Source organism: Ursus maritimus, unplaced genomic scaffold, assembly GCF_017311325.1.
Source record: "Ursus maritimus isolate PB19 unplaced genomic scaffold, ASM1731132v1 scaffold_11, whole genome shotgun sequence".
Lineage (NCBI taxonomy): Eukaryota > Metazoa > Chordata > Mammalia > Carnivora > Ursidae > Ursus > Ursus maritimus.
The window spans coordinates 39,111,747-39,132,398 of NW_024423453.1; the positions used below are offsets into that span (position 1 = coordinate 39,111,747).

The 20,652-nt window shown below is 32.6% G+C and overlaps 1 protein-coding gene across 1 annotated transcript in view; it reads right to left on the minus strand.

Moving 5' to 3' along the window:
• Nucleotides 1-20,652, minus strand: part of LRBA (LPS responsive beige-like anchor protein) — a 762,114-nt gene that overhangs the window by 176,175 nt on the left and 565,287 nt on the right. The window contains exons 43-44 of the mRNA XM_040626351.1: nucleotides 16,404-16,519; nucleotides 11,860-11,972 (exon numbers count right to left, since the gene is read on the minus strand). Of these exons, the coding sequence (XP_040482285.1) occupies nucleotides 11,860-11,972; nucleotides 16,404-16,519 (229 nt within the window). The remainder of the gene's footprint in view (nucleotides 1-11,859; nucleotides 11,973-16,403; nucleotides 16,520-20,652) is intronic.

A 20,652-nucleotide genomic window follows, 5' to 3' on the forward strand; every position in this document is an offset into this window, starting at 1 on the left:
CCAGTTATATTAACATACAATTTTTAGCAAAAATGGTCTAATGATGAAATTTAATCTCAGTCAAAATCTCTGCAGGACTGATAAACTGATTCTAAAATTTATATGAAAAATAGAGAAACCTGAATAGCTGAAATAATTTTGAAAAAAAGGATATAGTTGGAGGATTCACATGATCTGACTTTATGACTTACTATAAAGCTACAGTAACCAAGACAGCGTGGTATGGATATAAGAAAAGATAATACTGATTGAGCAGTCAGCTTAGAAATGGACCCGCACATATATAGCTATTTATTTCCAACAAAGGTGTCAAGACATTTCATTAGAAAGTATAGTTTTTTTCAACAAATGGTACTGAGAGAATTGGACTTTCATTTGTAAAAAACGAACCTCAACCCTTACCTTGTACCTCTATTATAGATTAAAAATAGATCACATTAGAAGCCACAATATAAGAGTGTAATAATATTTGGCCTAATTTGTTTTTAGAAAAGCCAAATCACTGTTGGTTAAAATAAGCATACAGTCAACTAAGCTTTCAACTTTTCCAGTAAATTAGTCTCTCTTGTATCTATACATGTGTACGGTGAATTGATAGGCCCCTTGCAAGAGACAGTCCCCTTTAAGTGATCAGAGGCTACAGGTCAGGAACAGGATGCCACATTTTGATCTTCCCTCCCATTAACAAGACTACTGCCATTTATATCTTTAACTCCTACTTTTCTTTATCCGGATTTTCTTCCTGTTTTTTTGTACTACAAATTTCTAAGACTAAATGTAAAACTTCATATTACTTTTGATATTTCTCTCAAATATTTCATGTATTTCATTATGCAAAATCATATAATTTTTTTTAATTTTCATTACTGCAAAGCAAGTTGTATGATCAATTTGTAGTATTAGTGAAATTGTTGAACAAATCAGGGCCCAATACAGAATCCTACAAAAATGCAATAAAGAAGGTGATACATCAAGTTTATCAAGGGCATTAAACAATAGGGTTGTAAATGATCTGAACAATTCTGAATGCTACTAGTGTCTTTTAATCATCTTGTCTATTTAACATAAAGATCAAGAGTTGCATGGCTCTTTCACCTGAGCCTGCCAGGTGCCCCTACAGGATATCTTTCTAAGTGAAACTACTGATTTTCTTTTCTTCCGAACATTAAAAAATGTAGCTAATTGTTTATTCTACTTTTTATATTGAACCAGTGTTTTTTGTTTTTAGAATTTATCCTTTTTCCACTTCCAAAAACTTGGTTCACATCATAAATCATGAACTCACATTAAAAACAAAAATCCTTTTCTAAAAATGGAACGGTTTAAAATTAAGTCACACAGAAATAAAATGTTTCTTGATTAGATTATTCTCCTATAAATGGTTCATATGTAACATAGGTTCAGTTATAAAACTCTTTAAAAAGAGTTAAAAAGACTATTTCATTCACTTTTGTTCCTGGACCAGTCCTCAGAATAATGTCTATAAAAGTTAACCAGCAAATTAATAATTATTTGAATAAGCACATTTATTCAACATAAACATGTTTAATTCAAGTAAGTGGACTTTGGGAATAAAGAATTGGACAGGAATGTGGACATGTGACTAAATGAAAAGATACCACACTACCCACTATGAAATGCACATTACAGATGTTTAACTAGACTTATTGTGGTGATCATTTTGCAATATATACAAATATCAAATAACTATTTTGTACACCTGAAACTAACAGAATGTTGAATGTCAATTATACCTCAACTAAAAAAAAGTAATAACTGCCCCCCAAACATACTACATATTCACATAAAAATAAGTTTTGAATATCAGAGGGAAATACAAGAATAAGAAGTTGGAAAGCTGATACACACAAGTATATAAAGAAAGCTACAAATATGCAGGTTTTTAAAATGTCTTCCTACTACATTTTCTCTCTATAAACACACACTCATACACCCCAGACTGAAATCAGAAGTATTACCTTACTATAAACCTTATTGCTACTATAAACCCAGTACTTACTAACCTTTAAAAAACACAACCCAATTTCTAGGTGTGTTGAAACAATCTTTATGTAAATTCATGGTAGGTATATGTGTTCCCTACTCTGAATCTACCCAAGTTAGTATACCCAGCACTAAACTAAAAAAAAGACAGGAAGTATTAAGGGATAAACTGGCAACGCTGTGTAAATAAAACAATTCGTTTATAAATAATAATGAATGGTCACTCCACACCACAGTAACTTCAGATGATTAGGGAATAAATACTTCACTTTGAGGATTACTGACTGGCAGTGTGTTGCTGGTGTATGTCAGGATTATTCATCACCCTGACAGTAATATTAACCACAATCCATTTCAGTTACTTCAGTTTATCATATTCTGACGAATGTTAAAAAACAATGTCATTGAAGGCTGCTTAAATTAAGTGTAAGGTTAACCTCTGTTAGAGTCATTTAAAAACTTCTACGAGAAGGTAGCTTCTAGTAGAAAACCAAACTGCTATACGCAGTGCTAATACTTAGCAAAGGTAAAATTTAACAAAGGTCACACAAAACAGATCGTCTTCCTGATTTAAAAACAAAACTTCAGCAAATCTTGTAAATGCACCACAACCTCTCTCTCTCTCCATATATACATATGTATGTTCACACTTTGCTGAACTTATTTTACATTTTGAGGAAAAAGATGCACAACCATATTTTAAACTAAATACATCACATTGAACAAATAATGATTTAAAGTTTAAGAAGGTCAGTGTATCCACGAAAATTTTTCTTCAGTATCATATAATTACATAATGCTACATTTAAAAAATATAAATAGCAGTTTGCTATATAAGACCCCACCATCACCAATTAAGTAATTGAGAAAGTTACCTTACTAATAAATGAAAGCAGACTGACTTCAGGCGTTATCTAAGTCTAAAGAGTTCCTACTCTAGTCCTCTAATTTATCTTTCTAGGCTACTTTCCCATAGCATTTCGATGTGTCTTTTAAAGACCATCTGCACTAATATTCCACTTTCTAGAGCATCATTTTCCTTTCACTATTAATATGATAGTTTTCTATTACCTCTGGGAGGACATTTATTCTGATTTTGTTTTTAAGGCTTCTTCTGTTTCCTGAATTGTCTTTGCTTCTTCTGGTTTCTTTTTATTTTTCTATTTGTTTTAGTCTTTGTCATCTTTCACATTGGAGACTATCTTTCAACGTTTGCTAACACTTGGTTGTACCTTCAATTTTAGAATGAGGCACAAAAGAGCTGACTGAAGTACATTGAGCCTAAGTAGCATTGTGAGCTGATAGACTTCACTGAAGGGAAATCAAATGGGCTGCAAGTAGGATCCCTAAATGTTAACATTTTTTAGGTCTTTTCTCTTGAGCCAGTCAATATGTCCAAAGAATAATACAATCTTCTGTCATAAAGGGTGGGGCTGGTATAAGCCTAGCTGCCAGAGTCCTGATAGCATGATTGCAAAAGGGATCTGGGGTCTTCACTATTCAGTACTTAAAGCTTTCAGTTCATCCTCTGGTTTTCCATTCCTTCCTATAAACCCTTCCTCTGCTGTTCTTGGTGTTCTCAAATAAGAAACCTCTCTGGTATAATTTCTCCAAAGTATATACTTCTTCCCTTTTGCCAAGATAAAGGAAAAAGTGGTTGGATTTTGGAAAGAAGTGGACATAAATGCAAGTATTCAATCTAAAATACTCTTTCCACTTATACCTAAAGTCTAGCAGTTCACTGACAGGGACAGATCTGAGACCCCAGCCTTAACACCTGGAAAATGTGTGACCTTGGAGAGTTCCTTAACCTCACTATGTCTTAGTTTCCTTATTTGTAAAATAAAGATATTAACACATACCTTATAGTATTGTTGAGGGGATTAAAGGAGATAGCATATATAAAATGTTTGTTTACATAGGAAGGCACCTACTAGGGCTTCCTCACAGCTAACAAATATGTTCTAAACTTTTCCCACATCATTCTTCTGCTGATTAGACTATAAACTCCTCAAGGCAAGGGATATAATTTATACCAAAATCCCCAACATCAATGTGGCATATAACAGCATCCATATTTGATGCCAAGATTAAAATACTTTAAATATATTTTATCAGCCAAAAAAAAAAAAAAATCCAAGCAGGAGGTAATTATTAATTTCTTTCTCTGAATTTACATTTAAGAGCCATAATTTACTGTTGTAAAATCATAAGGTTTAAAAAAAAATCTGAATTCCTTTGGTTTGACTGAAGCCTAATAAATTAAAAAAAAAAAAAAAAGAAAAGGTTATAACACCTTTCATATTTAAACAATACTCTCCCCCCCCCTCCCAAAAGAGTGTTCTTTTCCCTCTGTGACATCTAGATGGTATACTGATTCCTGGTATATCTGTTACAGAACAGGACTAAAAGGACTGGCATTCGTCAGAAACAGCACTTAAAACTTAAAGAGATAAAGAAGTGCTGTCTGATCAACAACAGTTAAATGTCGGTAGTCAATTCCAGGTCAAGATGAAGCTGTATATTAAATGTGTGTGTTAGGGAGAAATATCTCACATATAAAAATACACAACCAAAGGGTAAAAGATAAATGAGGGACACAGAAGGAAAATCACCTACTTTTCCTTTAAACAAAGAAAGAGAAGTAGTAACAATAAATACTAAGGACAAATAATGGCTCATCACAAATAAGTAAATTCTAGAGGTTTTGTCATTCAGTTCTCTTAGGTTATCTGAGAATTTACTCTTTCGAAAAATTTTGATCCAGACTAGGGCATCGGAAACTGCTAGTTTAACAGAGTTGTGAATGGTACAGCATTATAACATAGGTTGAAAAAAAAACTATGATTTATCAGGGCTTGGACCAAAATTTAAAATTCAGTTTGAAGATATGATCATAGTAAATTCTCCTTGAATTCCTACACTGCAAGGAAGAATCAATCAGGCAATCCTAGTGCAGGTTCATTTTCCCCTAATGTTTACTTTTTTTGTTTCTGCACTCTGAACCAAAAAGAACAGCTTACATTGCTCTTGCACTATACAGCTGAAAAATGGATGATATTTCTTTTCCCTCAATCTCAAACTCTGTTAGGATTTTCCTTCATTTTAAGAATGTAAGTTCTAATTTTTAAAAAATAAAATACTTGCTTATACCTTAGCCATTCCTGCTTTTTTACCCCAATCTTCAGTTTATTTTTTTAGTAGGACAGTAGTAACTACCTTGTTCTTTTGAATTTCCAGAAACTAAGTCTCTGGCACACAATACTATTCAATAAACAAATGAAAAAATACATGAATACTCAAATTGTAACATCAGGGATTCAATGGTTTTAGCCAAACATTCAGCTTTTTCATAAACCAGGCTTAGTCAAAAACCTGGAACAAACACACTAAGAGGAGCATCTGGACAAGCTTTCCTTTTTAAAGCAATGGAACGTTGGTTACATTTTACCATGTATTTCAGCATGAGAGGTGAAATGCAACTTGACAAAATAACATTAAAACAGACTCAGAAATTGATGCCAAAAATAGAGGCAGTATAACACTCTGCAGTACTTCTCAAACATTCTGGGCCCAAACTTTAGTAAGAAATATGTCACTTTAAACCATAACCCAACGCGCACATGTACACACACACACACAACTTAGGCCAAAGATCCATACATAATGTACACTGATACTTCTATTTTTTATGTTATCCTATGTCATTCTATTCATTTTTTCTCTGTAATATCTATTTATTTTGAGTGTAGTTGATACACAATATTACATTAGTTTTAGGTATACAACTTAGTGATCTGACGAAGTTTATACATTATGCTAGTTCGCTACAAGTGTAGGTACCATCTGTTCCAATATATCGTTATTATGGTATCATTGACTAAATTCCTTATGCTGTGCTTTTTATCCCCATGACTTATTCATTCCATAACTGGAAGCCTGTATCTCCCGCTCTCCTACACCCATTCTGTCCAACCCCCACTCCCATCCCCTCTGGCAACCATTAGTTTGTTCTCTACATTTATAGGTTTGGTTCTGTTTTTTGTTTATTTGGGTTTTTTTTGTTTGTTTCTTTTTGTTTTTTTTTGTTGTTGTTGTTCTATATTCAATACTTTTTAAATTTTTCTATTCGTCTTTTAAAATGTTAGTTGTAAGCTGCAGTTTGAAAAACATTGACTTAGTGTTTAAATTCCGGTGCTAGCCACTACCTGTGTGACCTCATACAACTTGCTTAACTTCACAATGCCTCAGTTTCTGTCTCTGTAAAAGACAGTAAATAACATGACCTACCTTATAAGGGGTTTGTGGGGGTTAAAAAAAGTTAACACATGTTAATATACTTAGATAAGAGCCTGACAAAAATAAGTCCTCAATAAATATTAGTTAACGATAATAAAGTGGCATATTCCCACCTTTTGAAATCTATAGCAAAGTTTTCATTTGGAAGCTAATGGTTATCAACTGCATTTCAATGTAAGAACAAACTCACTTTTTAGAATAGGTATTCAGGTTATGGCACATATACACATTAAATAATTCAAAAATAATTATGTGGATCAATTAGGAGAGAAATAATTGCCTCAGATTATCTGGGTTTTCCTCTCTTAGAAAATTGCTTTACACAATCAATTTCCTACTAAGGGGGAGAAAAGAAATCACGGTGGCAAAGAAAATCTTTCTAATCTACAAAGAAATCCCTGATGCTGAAACATTCTGCCATAATAATTTGTTTTTATGATATGACATACTGTAAATATGTTTCTAATTATAATTTCTTACAAAGAGAGGACAAAAAGAAAATACTCATTCCTATCTCTCCCAAGGAGGTTGTCAAAATATAAAAATCTATGTATATTTGTAAAATATAGATTAATGTCACTTCCCAGCCCATGCATGTTTACATCTGTCTTCTCATCAGTCAGAACTGTAGACCAGTGACTAAACAACTGGGAAAGTGAAGGAAAAAATCAACTTCAATATTCATTCCTACTTTTTTTCAGCTTTGAAAGAATAAATTAAACCATTATGTTAAATGAGGGCTTTCTCAAAACATACATATAAAAATTAATTTTCATCAGATTTTCTGACTACTTGATCTTCTAAACAGACTACATTCGATCTTCTCAACAGACTTACAATACTACTATGAAATTATTATAAGGAGATATTGTGCATAAAATGAAAGTTTACACCTTCAAGAAGACATTTTTTACATCTTCCATTGAACCCTTTTCTTTTCACAAAGAATGATCAGAAAAATAATATAGAAAAAAGGGTGTTGATTATATTAATTCAGCTTCAGAAAGAAAATTCCTTGTGCAACATGGAAGAAATTACCAAGTAAAATTGCAGCTTTGTACCAAAGCTGATAAAACTCCTCTGAAAAAGAGTACTGAGAAAATTAAATGGACATAAATATGCATAAATAATTGAATACATTTTAAAGCCAGTCAGGGTACATAATCTAAAGAATGGGGATAAGATCTGTTTACGTTTTAAATTAAGCTTTGCACAGAATGTTTCTATAATTTCACAAGTTTATTTAAACAAATAGTAATGTTTGGTAAATGAATACTATGGGAAAAAATTTAATATAATTCTCTTATAATCATTATTCATACAGATACAACTCAACTTATGTATGAGATTTATCACTGAAATATGCATATAAAGAGATATCTGAAAACTGAATCACACTGTAGACATTATGGAAGATTTTAATGCCAACAGGAATGAGATACTTTTATAAAGTAAATAATTACTACTACTTTATACATGCAAAGCACAATTTTCAAAAATCTAACATGCTTATTTCACTTAAAATAATGTAGTTAATTCCAAACTCACTTATTTCCATCAATATTTAATGAAAACAATTAGTACTAGAATTCCATTTTCTTGAACTTGAATGACTTTTTTAGCATTTGAACTACTTCTGCTTTGTAAGTTATAAGATATGTGGTTGAGTGTTAGAGCTTCCCACTTCTTCCTGGCCCTGCTAAATACACTACTATTCATTATTCAACTGTGTGTCCTTCAGTTCTTGTTGAAAGCATTCTTAAGTATTCTTTCCTCAGCCCAAAGTATAAATCTCTCACAAAATCTCACAAAACATAAAAATGGGTACCACTACTACAATTAAAGGCACTAAATCATCAAAATTATATTTTTATGCCTTTATATAGTGGATACGAACATATGTGGGTAAACTAATGAAAGCAACTCCTTAAAGGCCCACTACCAGTTTTAGAAATCTAACAAAACAAAAAGAGCAAAATTACTATTGGTCATCTGGTGGGGCATAAAAACAGCCTTATTTATCATATACAGAATATAAATTACAAACACATTAGTTAAAACAGTATTTTACCCACCCAACAAAAGTATTTGGCAAGTTCTTTAGAAATATTTGTAACATATAAACAAAATTCAATTTTAATAAAGGATTCTATTTAGCTGGCAAATAATCCATTATGGCATTTTGCTGATACTATTTGAATGAATTTTCATAATGAAAGAAACCATACAGCCTACATTTTAAAAAAATGGAGGCTTTCCTCTGGTCATATAAGATTTTCAGTGGAATAGAGAACCAAGATGAGAGGCAGAGAATAGAAGCAGTTGGCAAAGAACAGTGGTAGGAGGAGGCAACAGGGTTACGGGAGCTCTTGTTCAGGTACGATGATGGCAGAAGACAGACATACAGCCTCAGCAGAAATATCCAAATAGCCTCCCATTATCACCATTAGTAACTGTTCTATCAGGACAGAAACATGCACCCTGTCCACAATCCACCTTACTACCCACTGGATCTTGAACAGCCTACCAAAAAAAGTCTTTAAAAAACAACAACAAAAAAAAACCATCTTAAGCTACATCCTTAAATAGAAGTCCAAACTGAAGGACTAGTTTAAAAAAATTTTAAAAAGGTAATCCTTCTAGAACTCTAGAAAGGTTATTTATTTAAATGCAATTTATTTTGTGAAGAAAATTTAACATCCTAACAAATTAAATGAGTGAAAATGAGATTTTTACTTTTATGTACATAAAACTGAAATAATGGAAAGAGAGTAGGATATAGTAGACTGAGAATTAAAGAGCTGGCAAGTTTTTATTATTGACCTACTGCATGACTCACTATACAGGTCAAACTAATACACAGTCCTTAATTATCCAATTAGAGTTTTACAGATTCCAGTGAATACTACAAGGTCTTAGAACAAATATGATACCTAAATGTAAGTAAGGCTTTCTTTCTTCTAAAAAAACAAGAACAAAATCCCCACAAAACAAACATTTATCCATTTATTATTCCTCATTGTCAATGGATTACCTAGGAAATTTTGCTATTCTGGTCCAGATTTAGCTGTTCTTGGTTATACTCAGTCATGTGTTTGTTGCTGGCTTAAGATGGCCGCTGATGGTACAATCTGGCCATCCTCCATGTGCTAGCCACATCTCTCTAGCAGGTCAACCTGGCCATGTTAGGGGCATGTTCTCAAGGTGATCACAGAGAAGCAGAAGAAACAGATAATTCTAGAACTGGGCCAGAAAACATAAGGGTTAAGACTGGAGCACACAGTCAGACCAGACAGCATGGAAGTTATCAAAGACTACTAAGGTGGTATCAAAATGACTCAGGAGCAACTTAAAGAAGCTCTCTGTGGACAAGAGCAGGAACAACTGAATGAACATCAATGAAAATAATAATTACAATGGACTGAAACGTCAAATACATGTAAGTCTGTGAATTCATAAAGATGTTTTTTAAAAAATTAGTTAGATCCCATTGGAAGATTTTAGGAACCAGTCCCTGTTTTGAAAAACGATATAAAAAGAGAAAAAAAAATCAAATTTTCATTTTGCCTTTCCAATGCAATGTACCACTGAATAACCTAGTAGTAGACGAAAGGAAGTATCTCTTATAAATGATTCTCAATAATAAATGAAATTAAATGAGAGAATGTAAATATCATGATTTTGCAATAATTACACAACCAGTGAATCCAGGCATTAAATATCAATGGCAACTAACATCACAAAAGAGAAGGAGATATGACATACCATCTGAGAGAAGAATGCAAAACTTCCTATGAAGCAGTCTTGCCACAAAAACCCAATCTGAATTCTATCAACCTGGAACCAACTACCAATTTATAAGAAATACAGAAGATGGAGAAACCTGTTAGACTATTCCACAGGGATGCAATAAGCAAAATCCATACTGTGAGAAAAGATAAAAGACAAACTATGTTTCTTCAACTAATAAATTTGAAAGAAAGAAAAGATGAAAGAGAAACCTACAGAATAGACTTAAGACTTAATCAGTATCAACTGACTGCACTGTGTGGTCCTTATTTGAATCCTGATATGAATAAACACACTAAAAAGAATTATGAATGTTATAATTCAATTGGAAATGTGATACTTACTAGGCATTTGATGATATTAAGAAATTATTGCTAATATTTTAGGCTTGCTAATGGTATTATGGTTATGCTTTAAAAAAGGGACCTTAAAAATAAGTATATATTGAAATATTTATAATAGAATGATACGATGTCAAGGATTTGCTTCAAAATAATATGAGAAAGCAGAATGAAAATGAATATAAAAATAAAATAAGAGTAACCATGAGTTGATCATTACTGAAGCAGGGTTACTGGTTGATGTAAACTTATGCTAATTTGTCTATTTTTGTACATGCTTGACGTTCTCCACGGTAAAAAGCTAAAAAGAAATATAACCTTATTCTATATTACAAAATGATGATTCAGGATATTCTATTTATTGATAATCTAGGACAGAAAAGGAAAGTTCTTGAAGAACCTAAGATATGGGAAAATACTTAGAAAGTTAAAAAACAGTGTATGTATGTGTATGAGTATATAAATATAAAATGTAATCATTCCTCATTGATACGTAGTTAATAAGTAGTAATTTTTGCTTATTTATATGTTTTACATTTACACAATCGAATATTAATATTTTATAACTTGGGGAAAATGTCATATATATTTTCTCATCTAACACATTTAGTGAATGGCAGGCCCGTGCAAGGCATGAGAGACATGATGGTGAACAAGAACTCTCTCTTGGAGTTCAATGGGGGAGACAAAAAGAACCAAAACAAGTAGGTAGAAGAATATATAAAATGCAGGATACTTTAGGTGCTATGAAAGAAAGAGAGAACAGAATATCAGGGAAGGAAAAGAGTAACGGTCTCCATGAGGAAGTGACCTACAGGACTACAGTCGGCCACTCACCACATAGGAGATGAACATTAAATGCAGAGAAAGCAAAACTCTGAATTGGGAAAGAATAATTCTGCATTCAGAATAATTATAAGTCAGAAAAGGTTTAATTATTGGATTTATATCATTCGAAATTAGATTTAAAGAAGTTTCATTTTGTGGTAGTGAGGGACGGATTAGACAAGGGCAAGAGGTGGCAAAGAGATCAGGTAGGACACCTGGAGTAGTGTAGAGGTACTTGTCTTTTTATACAAGGGCTGGTGAGAAGTGTCCATAATTTACCAATATGTTTCATCAATTACAAACACCCTTTAAAGAAGTTAATATTTCAGAATAATGTCTTCCTAAATGTATATAGAAAAAAGAACACAACTGTAAATAGTTTTAACTGTTACCAACTTTATCATGCATTTTTCAAAAATCTTCAAATTCTAAATTCAATTTTAAATTTCATTTTGAGAAAGTGAAAATACATTTAAAAGTGTATTAAAGTTACAGTTATATTAAAAAGACTTTTAGAAAGTAATGTGAAAATTAAAGATAATCAAATTCATTGTGATGTGCAAGATAATTTTATTTCAGATGATTCCTGAAAAATTACCTTGGACAAATCTCTGAAGTTGCTTGGCAAGGTAAGATCAAGTTCTTCTGATTCATAATTAGTGATGACCCAGGGAAACACTGGATACTGATTTAAGTCATTGTAACTCCGTCCTGAGAGAGAAAAAAGAGTCATTCCGTTTAGAATAATCAAATGAAATGATAACCAGACTCAGGAATATCATTTGCTAAAAATAATAAGAACTTAACTTTTTGAGTGCCAGACATTGTTCTCAGTGCTATACATATATTATTTGTTTTGACCCTATAATAAAACTATGAAATTATTATCTCCATTTTATGGATGAAAAATTGAAGCACAAAAGGTTGAAAACTTGCCCCAGACCATGTTAATTAGTAATGTTCAAACTACATTCAAATCCAGATATTCTGGCCCCAAGTTTATGTTCTTATAAAATACACTCGACTACTTTTTATTACTTGAAACCTGCACCAAACAAGATATTCTTTATTAACACTTAAAAAAACTTTTTAATTCTCATAGAGCTTTTCCAAACAAGAATCCTTCCTCCGCCATTAATTAAACAACCAATCAACCAACTAATCAACCAAATACAAGCGACTTAACCTCTCTGGACATTCATTAGTCATCTGTAAAATGACGGAGTCGTACTAAATAACTCTAAAATTTCTGTGACAGCTTTCAAATTCTATGATACTTTGAATATAATGCAAAGCGTCATCAATGTTGGCTTCGCCCCACTCCTAAATGCTGCCACATACTCTTCTATACTTCATTTAAACTAATGACATTCAATGAGACATTTAGGTCTATTAAAAATATGAATAAAACCAAAGGATTAAATAGCCCTTCTATATATATACAGCAGTTTTCTGGATATCATCACTTTAGGGAGGCAGCAGAGTAGATGAAATCATTGTTTCCAGAGCCAAAACACTAGTTTTTGAATCCCAGCTCTACTATTCACTAGTCTACACTCTATTTTTAGTTAGATTTAATGTGAACAGACTCTTTTGGCTAAAATATAAGGGGGACAAGTATATTAATATTGTTTGAATTCCTTTATATTGTGTATTCTATCATCTTTTCTCTTCCGCAAATATATACTGATGTCATATCAATATACAGTTGAATGTTATAGTTGTTCTTCAAACAGATCCTTGGGTACCTGAGCTTTCCCTATGATTTGATGTTTTTAACTTTATTTCACTCTATCCATCTTGAGGACTAGTGAAGTAAGAAGAGTTCTTCCTTGACTGAAGTGGAAACAGTCTTAACAAAGCATGAATAACTAGGATAATTTTAATTCAGTCTTCCTTGATTGACCTGGAAAGAGTCTTAACAAAATGTGAATAACTAGGACAATTTTAATTCAGAGGTCATTTTGTCACTACATATTTCTGTCAATTCTAAGTCTCCCCCAAAAAAGTAACCAAACTTAGCAGCAAAAACCATTCTATCTTGATTCCCTCCACCCATCTCTCTCCTTCTGATTGAGATGTTAGTAAACATGTTAGTAAAATCATCATTTTGCCCCGTCTGCTTAAATGATCAAATTTACTATATGTACAAAAAAAAAAAAAAAAAGAGTATGCACCAGCTCATTGTAAATAGACTTTTAGAAATTAAGTTAAACTCTCTATATAGTTATTGAATACCTACTGTCTGTCTTTTGGGAAATGTATCATGGTATCATGAGAGCCTGTATGTATTACAAATAATAGCATAAAAGAAATCTTAAATAACATGAGATTCAACCCCACCTTCTACTATATTTAAAAACTATCCAAAACAAATTACTGGCTCTATTCTTTTAAAAGAATATTTGGAGGATATATTTAAAAGACACTTTAAGCACAATTGAAGCTATTTGAGAGTAGACCATTTCATAAATGTTGCTCCCTAGTTATTATTATGCATTTAATCTACGTGCTAATTGACTTATCACATGCTAAATACGTCCATTAAGCTTGTTATGTAAGTTTTCTGTTTCTCCCTACTACTTAAAAATCCTTTCAGTCACTACTTACATAATCTCTTTTAGTTCAACATAAATTCAAACTTTCTTCATTCCTTTCCCTCAAATGGCTGTGAGCTGAACATCTTCTTAACTGATAAAATTTAGACTTTTCAATGCGAACCCTTAACTTCCAGTTTTCATAACAGTCCCTCTCTTCCCCTCTTCCCTAATAGTGCCTGTATTCTTCATGAGCTGTAATTCCTTCACCTGAGCTCTTGAGCCCAAATCACTCGTAACTTGCCTCGTTAGTTTTCCTCTCTGTCCCTCTTTCATGGTTTCTCACCTTTGCCTTAATCCATTCTCTTTTTACTATTACACAAGAAAACGATAATACACATCTAATGTTCTCATTTCATCTCCAACCATTCAGTTCTTACAATCAACCTTTTTTGTTTGCTTTTAAAAATGAACCCCTAGAGAGTAGCCAACAAGTTCCCAAATGCCCAAGCTAAAGGCTTGGCCTATACTCATTGTTAATTCTCCCATACCTCTCTGGAACATTTGGTACAGGCAACCAACACCTTTCTCTCTCTTTTTCCCATTGCATCTCAAGACATTTGTTATACCTCAGTTTTCCTCCTCCTACGTCTAAAAACTCTAGGATCACTCATTCTCTTCTCTCCTTCAACTTTCCCTTTGTCTTCTTGTCATGGGCAGGAACATTCACCAGACCTTGTCTCCCTGCTTTCTGTATTATCTGGTTTGGTAATCTCAACACATTCTTGGTGATTTCTCATCTATGCAGATGAAATCCAATGTCCTATCTCCAAAATTACAAATACCGCCTTTGACCTATACTTCTAAAATTCTTTTTGATATCATAACTTGGATGTCTATCTAAACAGTAAAATCATCATCTTCCCCTAGACCATTTTTCTGACTTTCTTTCTGTTAATAGCACCACCATTTCCCCCATGATTCAGGCCAGAAGCCTGGAAACCTTTTCTGACACTTCTTTTCTCATTTACCCCCTACATTCAGTCAGCCCGATGTCAAATGGTTTGTACCTTATAAATCTTATGTCATTTAATCTATAAATTCCCACCGTCACGCCTCTAATGCAAGCTCTCATTATTTTTTTATATATAATTACTTCCTAACTGTGCTCTCTGCCTAGTTTCTCTCCATTCCAGTTTATCGTTCATTCTGCCTCCAAGATAACTTTCCATATAGTTCTAATATCACTTATTTGCTCAAAAACTTTCAGAAGTTGCCCTATGAATTGACTGCTAACTCCTCAAACTGACAGAAAATCTTCCACAATGTGTCTTCATATTACCTTTTTAGTTTTCTTTCTCATTATACCTTTATGAATATGTACTTTATGTGTGCACATGCATGTGCACATGTATAAACTATACCATTAGTTATTCTCTCCTGTATCGCACATTTTCCTACCTTTGTATGTTTCCTTATGTCTTCAGTTTTACATGGCATGACCTCTAATCTCTCAAATACCACCTCTACTAAAGTAATATCCATCCTTATATGAACATGAAATCCTTCCTGATTTTTTTCCTTACTCCCATCAACTGGATGAATATAATTTCCCCCTCTCTCTGACCTTTTAATCCTAATAGTACTTTGTATTTCTTTCATTGAATCTATAGTCCTTGCTTTAAAGTCATGTAAATGCTTGTATTCATACTTAAAATAACTTCTCTGAGAGCAAGCAACATGCCTTATTCTCTCTGTACTCCTTTGTGCCTCAGATATAAACTGTCACTTTGTTGAACTGAATCTCAAATGTCACACAAATACATTCTGTTTTCTTTATTCTTGTTATCACAAATGAAATGTACTGACACACTTCTATTCCTTACTCTCTTTTTTAAAATTTATTTTTATTTATTTAGATTCAATTAGCCAACATATAGTATATCCTTAGTTTATGGTGTAGTTTTCAATGATTCATTAGTTACGTACAACACCCAGTGCTCATCACATCACGTACCCTTAATGCCCATCATTCAGTTACCCCATCCCCCACTCCTCCCATTCCACAACCCTCAGTTCTTTACTTACAACCCTCAGCTTTAATGGGTGATGCTCAGTAATATTTCTTGATTACAGACCTTACAGAGGACCACTTACTCTTTAGATTTTCACATATGGGTCATAATATGGATATTCCTTTACTTAATATTTTACCCAGTTTTTTTTCTGTTACATTTTGTTTCATCATGTAATACACTTCTGATTAAGTTATTAAAAGGTTAAGTTGTATATGGTTTTTCATTTTCACTATTCCATAATGAATACATTCTTACTATATTAAATAGTTGTAAATTTTCATTATAGATTTTTGGAAAAAAGTGTGTATACCCATTTTTAATTTTTCAAGTAGCCAGCTGTTCATATGTAAAACTGTTAACTCTACTATCAAAATTACTCTTGATAAGGTACTCATGTAGTAACAATGAAAATAAAAGTAAGCTATTTATACTAATACTCAAAATAATCTAATAATATCACAATTAATAATTTATCATTAAAAAACAATTTATCACTTGAAATAAGTCAACATGTAAGGTCATATTACCTGCTATTGTGTTGAGAAACATCAAATACTCAAAATTTGAAATCTCTCTATGCTGCCATCGCTGGGTCATATTAGAAGTTTTAAAAAGTTGACGTGGACTAGCTAATGAGATACGCCTGCAAAAAACAGGAATTTGATATAGAATCAATTACTACACAATAATAAATTATGAATATCTGTGCTTATTCCATATATTTGACATACAAAATGGTATTTGTATATTCTGAAAAGTTCTATTCATGTTCTACTACTGAAAACAAGAAATATTTCAATGTATAACTAATGGTTAAATGATTTGGACTAGCCACAGGTCCATGATACATGTTCTATTCATTAAAGTAAGCTGTCATTACAATGCCATTATAATATCTAGGTTCCATAAATGTTGATCAATAATAGTATGATTAACAACTTAGTGTTTTACTGATATAAAAGGAATTATAGTAACTGAGAAAGATATATAAAATTGTATTCACATCTTTTTCTCTGTGTGGTTTTTTTGGTGTGTATTCATATCTTTATCAGTTTTAATAGTTCTCTTAAAGACATGTTTGTACATTTTAACTTTAAATATTATATTTATATACCCTTTATAACAGAGGAAAGGAGGATTCTAAACTCCTTACATATCTATTCATGGGGTGGGACAAAAGGTAAGAGAAACTATTATTTTTTTATACAGTTTAATAACAGATGACCAAGTTTAATGTGTTTTTTTAATACAATGTAAATAATAAAAGATGTAACTGACTAATACTAAGTAACAGTGGAAAATAGGCAGCAGGATTAATTATTACATTCAGAGCCTAGAATCTCAGAGAAGTATGCTGTCACAGTTCTTCCTGCCACCAAGGGCAAGGTAACTACATTTTTTGTTTTATTTTCACAGGTATAATTTACATACTATAAAATTTACCCATGTAAGTGTACTATTCAATGATTTATTAATAAATTTCTAGAGTTGTGTGATTATCACCACAATGTACTTCAGAACATTTCATTACCACAAAAACGTGCCTTATGCCTTCTTACAGTTAATCCCCATTCCTATCCTCAGCTCCAGGCAAGTATTAATCTGCTTTCTGTCTCTATACATTTGCCTTTTCTGGACATTTCAGATAAATGGAATCATACATCATGAAGTCTTCTGCATGAGGCTTCTTCACTAACCATAATATTTTTGAGATTCATCAATGTGGCAGCATATTATTAATTCATTTTTTAATTGCTGAATAGTATTCTAGTATATGAATACAGAATATATCACATTTTTAAAATCCATTCATAGGAGGGCCTGGGTGGCTCAGTGAGTTAAGCCTCTGACTCTTGATTTTTGGCTCAGGTCATGATCTCAGGGTCATGAGATTGAGCCTTGTGTTGAGCTCTGCACTCAGCAGGGAGTCTGCTTGGGATTCTGTCTCTCCCTCTCCATCTCCTCACCCACTCTTGCTCTTTCTCTCTCTCAAAATAAATAAATAAGTCTTTTAAAAAAATCCATTTACCAGTTGATGGATATTTAAATTGTTTCCAGTTTTGGATTATTATTATTATTCCAGTTTATATTACTATGAATATTCACGAACATGTCTTTGTATGAACATATGTTTTCATTTCTTTTGGGTAGAATCATACAGGTGGAATTGCTGGGTTGTAGACTGCATTTACATTTAACTTCTTGAGAAACTGCCAAATTGTTTTCCATTCCAATAAGCAATATATGAGGTTCCAATTTTCTACATCTCTGCCAAAACTTGCCATTATAACGTATTTTTTACTATAACCATTCCAGCTAATGTAAAATGGGACCTTATTATAGTTTTAATGTAAATTACTGAGTAAATTTTCATGGCTTATTAACCATTTGTGTATCTTCTTTGGTAAAATGACTATTCAAATCTTTTCTTCCTTCATTAATTGAGGTTTTTGTCTTACTATTGAGTTGTAAGAGTTTTGCATACATTCTGAATACAAGACCTTTATCAGATACATTATGTACAAATACTCTTCTCAGTCTAGGACTTCTCTTTTCATATACTTAGTGGTGTCCTTTAAAGCATGACAATTTCAAATTTTTATTAAATCAAATTTCTCAATTTTTTCTTTTATGGATTATACTTTTTGGTGTCACATCTCAGAATTCTTTGCCTACTCCAGGATCATGAAGTTTTTCTTCCACATTTTGAAAATTTTTTTTAGTTTTAGCTCTTAAATATAGGTCTATGACACACTTTGAGCTAATTTTTTATGAATACTGTGTGGTAAGGGCTGAAGTTCATCTTCTTGCAGGTGACTATCCAAATGTCTCAGCACTATTTGTTCAAGGATTATCTTTTCCTCATTGAATTGTGTTAGCACACTTGTTGTAAACAAACGGATTTTATTTTTGTATTCCCAATTTTGTTCCATTGATTTATATGCCTATCCTTTTATAAATATCAGACCATCTTAATTACTGAGGCTTTATAGTTAAGTTTTGAAATCATGTAGTTGGAGTCCTCTAAGTTTGTTCTTCTTCGTCAACATTGTTTAGGCAATTCCAGATCCACCGCATTTCAGCTTCTTAATATCTCCAAGAAAGTCCATTAGATTTTGAGGATTGCATTGACTTCATAGATCTGGAGAGAACTGACATCTTAATCATATTGAATCTTCTGATCCAGGAGTATGGAATACCTCCATTTATTTGATGTCTGTCTTTAATTTCTATCAGCCATGTTTGATAGTTTTCAATATATAAATCTTACACTTCTTCTGTCATCTAGGAATGAAGATTTCCCCCCCGCCCCCTTTCTAATCTGGATGCCTTTAATTTCTCCCTTCTTCTCTTTTCTTACTGCACAGGCGGAAATCTCCAATATACTGTTGATAGAAATGGTGAGAATGGGGGACATTTTAGCCTTCCTGATCTTAGGGGAAAGCATTCAGTCTTTCAACATTAAGTATTTCCCAATTTGAGCCCTAACTTCCTAGTTAACATTGCAGTCTGGCCATCACTCAGGGGTTTCAACTTCAATAGATCTAAAACTAAACTTCTCATGTTCTCTCCATCCATCTCATCTCCACAACCCCGACCCCAACCTTGGGGGATAGATATAAAACTATTCCTTCTCCAGTGTTCCCAATCTCAGTAAATGCTATTCAGCAGCCTAAACTAAAACTTGGCAAGACACACTGGACACCTCCCTCCCTTATCATCCTCCATTATCTAACTAATCTCCAAGTCACACAAATTATATGTCCTCAAAATTTCTAAACAAGGATGCCTCTCTTTAACTGCACTATCAGCACCACAAAATACCTGTATTTTCACAATAAACTCCTGTCTCTGACTAGACACCCTCTTCACAGAATCACGAAGTTCCAATGATATTTGCCTTCCAACATTCCTTAAAATGCTGGAACCTCACCTTATTTCAGGACCTTTGCGTATGCCATTTCTGCCTTCAAAGGTAAACTGATTCTATCTTTCAAATTAAAACTTAAAAGTCACATAGGAAGACATTTCTGAATCACGCACGTAATACAAAGCATCTAACCTTTACTCCACTAACTGCTATTATAACACCTTTATTATATCCCTCCTGTCACTTACACATTATTTATTTTGTTTGCCTATTTGTTAAAACATGTATTGGTAAGATGGTATCTATCTTGTACACTGCTGGATAACAGACACACAGTTAGTGTTTGCGATCTATTTAAACTGCTGATTTAATGAATTAAGCTACACCTAGCTTTCATTAACTGTGGGAAATCATTACAAAGATTTCCCAACTACGATAACACATCTTAGTTGATGAATAAAACTTAAAAAAATAGAGATAATTAGTAGGAAAAAAGACTTTTTCATTAAGATAAAGAAATTTACTATATCATTCTGAACTGCTTCATTCTGAACCTGAAATTCCTCATTAAATTATAAAATTATCTAATCAAAATCCTCACTGACATTATAAGCAACTACTGCTTATAATCTAGAAGGGCCACTTTTACATAAGAGTTGTACTATGTGGTAGTTTTAAAATATGTCCATAAATACTTTGATACTTTCTCTTCAGGAAGTGGAACTTTTCCCCTCCCTTAGAGCCTGGGCTGTATTTAGTGACTACATTATAACAAATATAATGTAGCAGAATTGATGACCTACTCTACCTATCAAGGGTAGGTCATAAAAAGACATTGGGGCTTCTGCCTCATTCTCTTTTGCATCACTTACTCAAGGAAAATCAGCTCCCAAGTCATACAGACA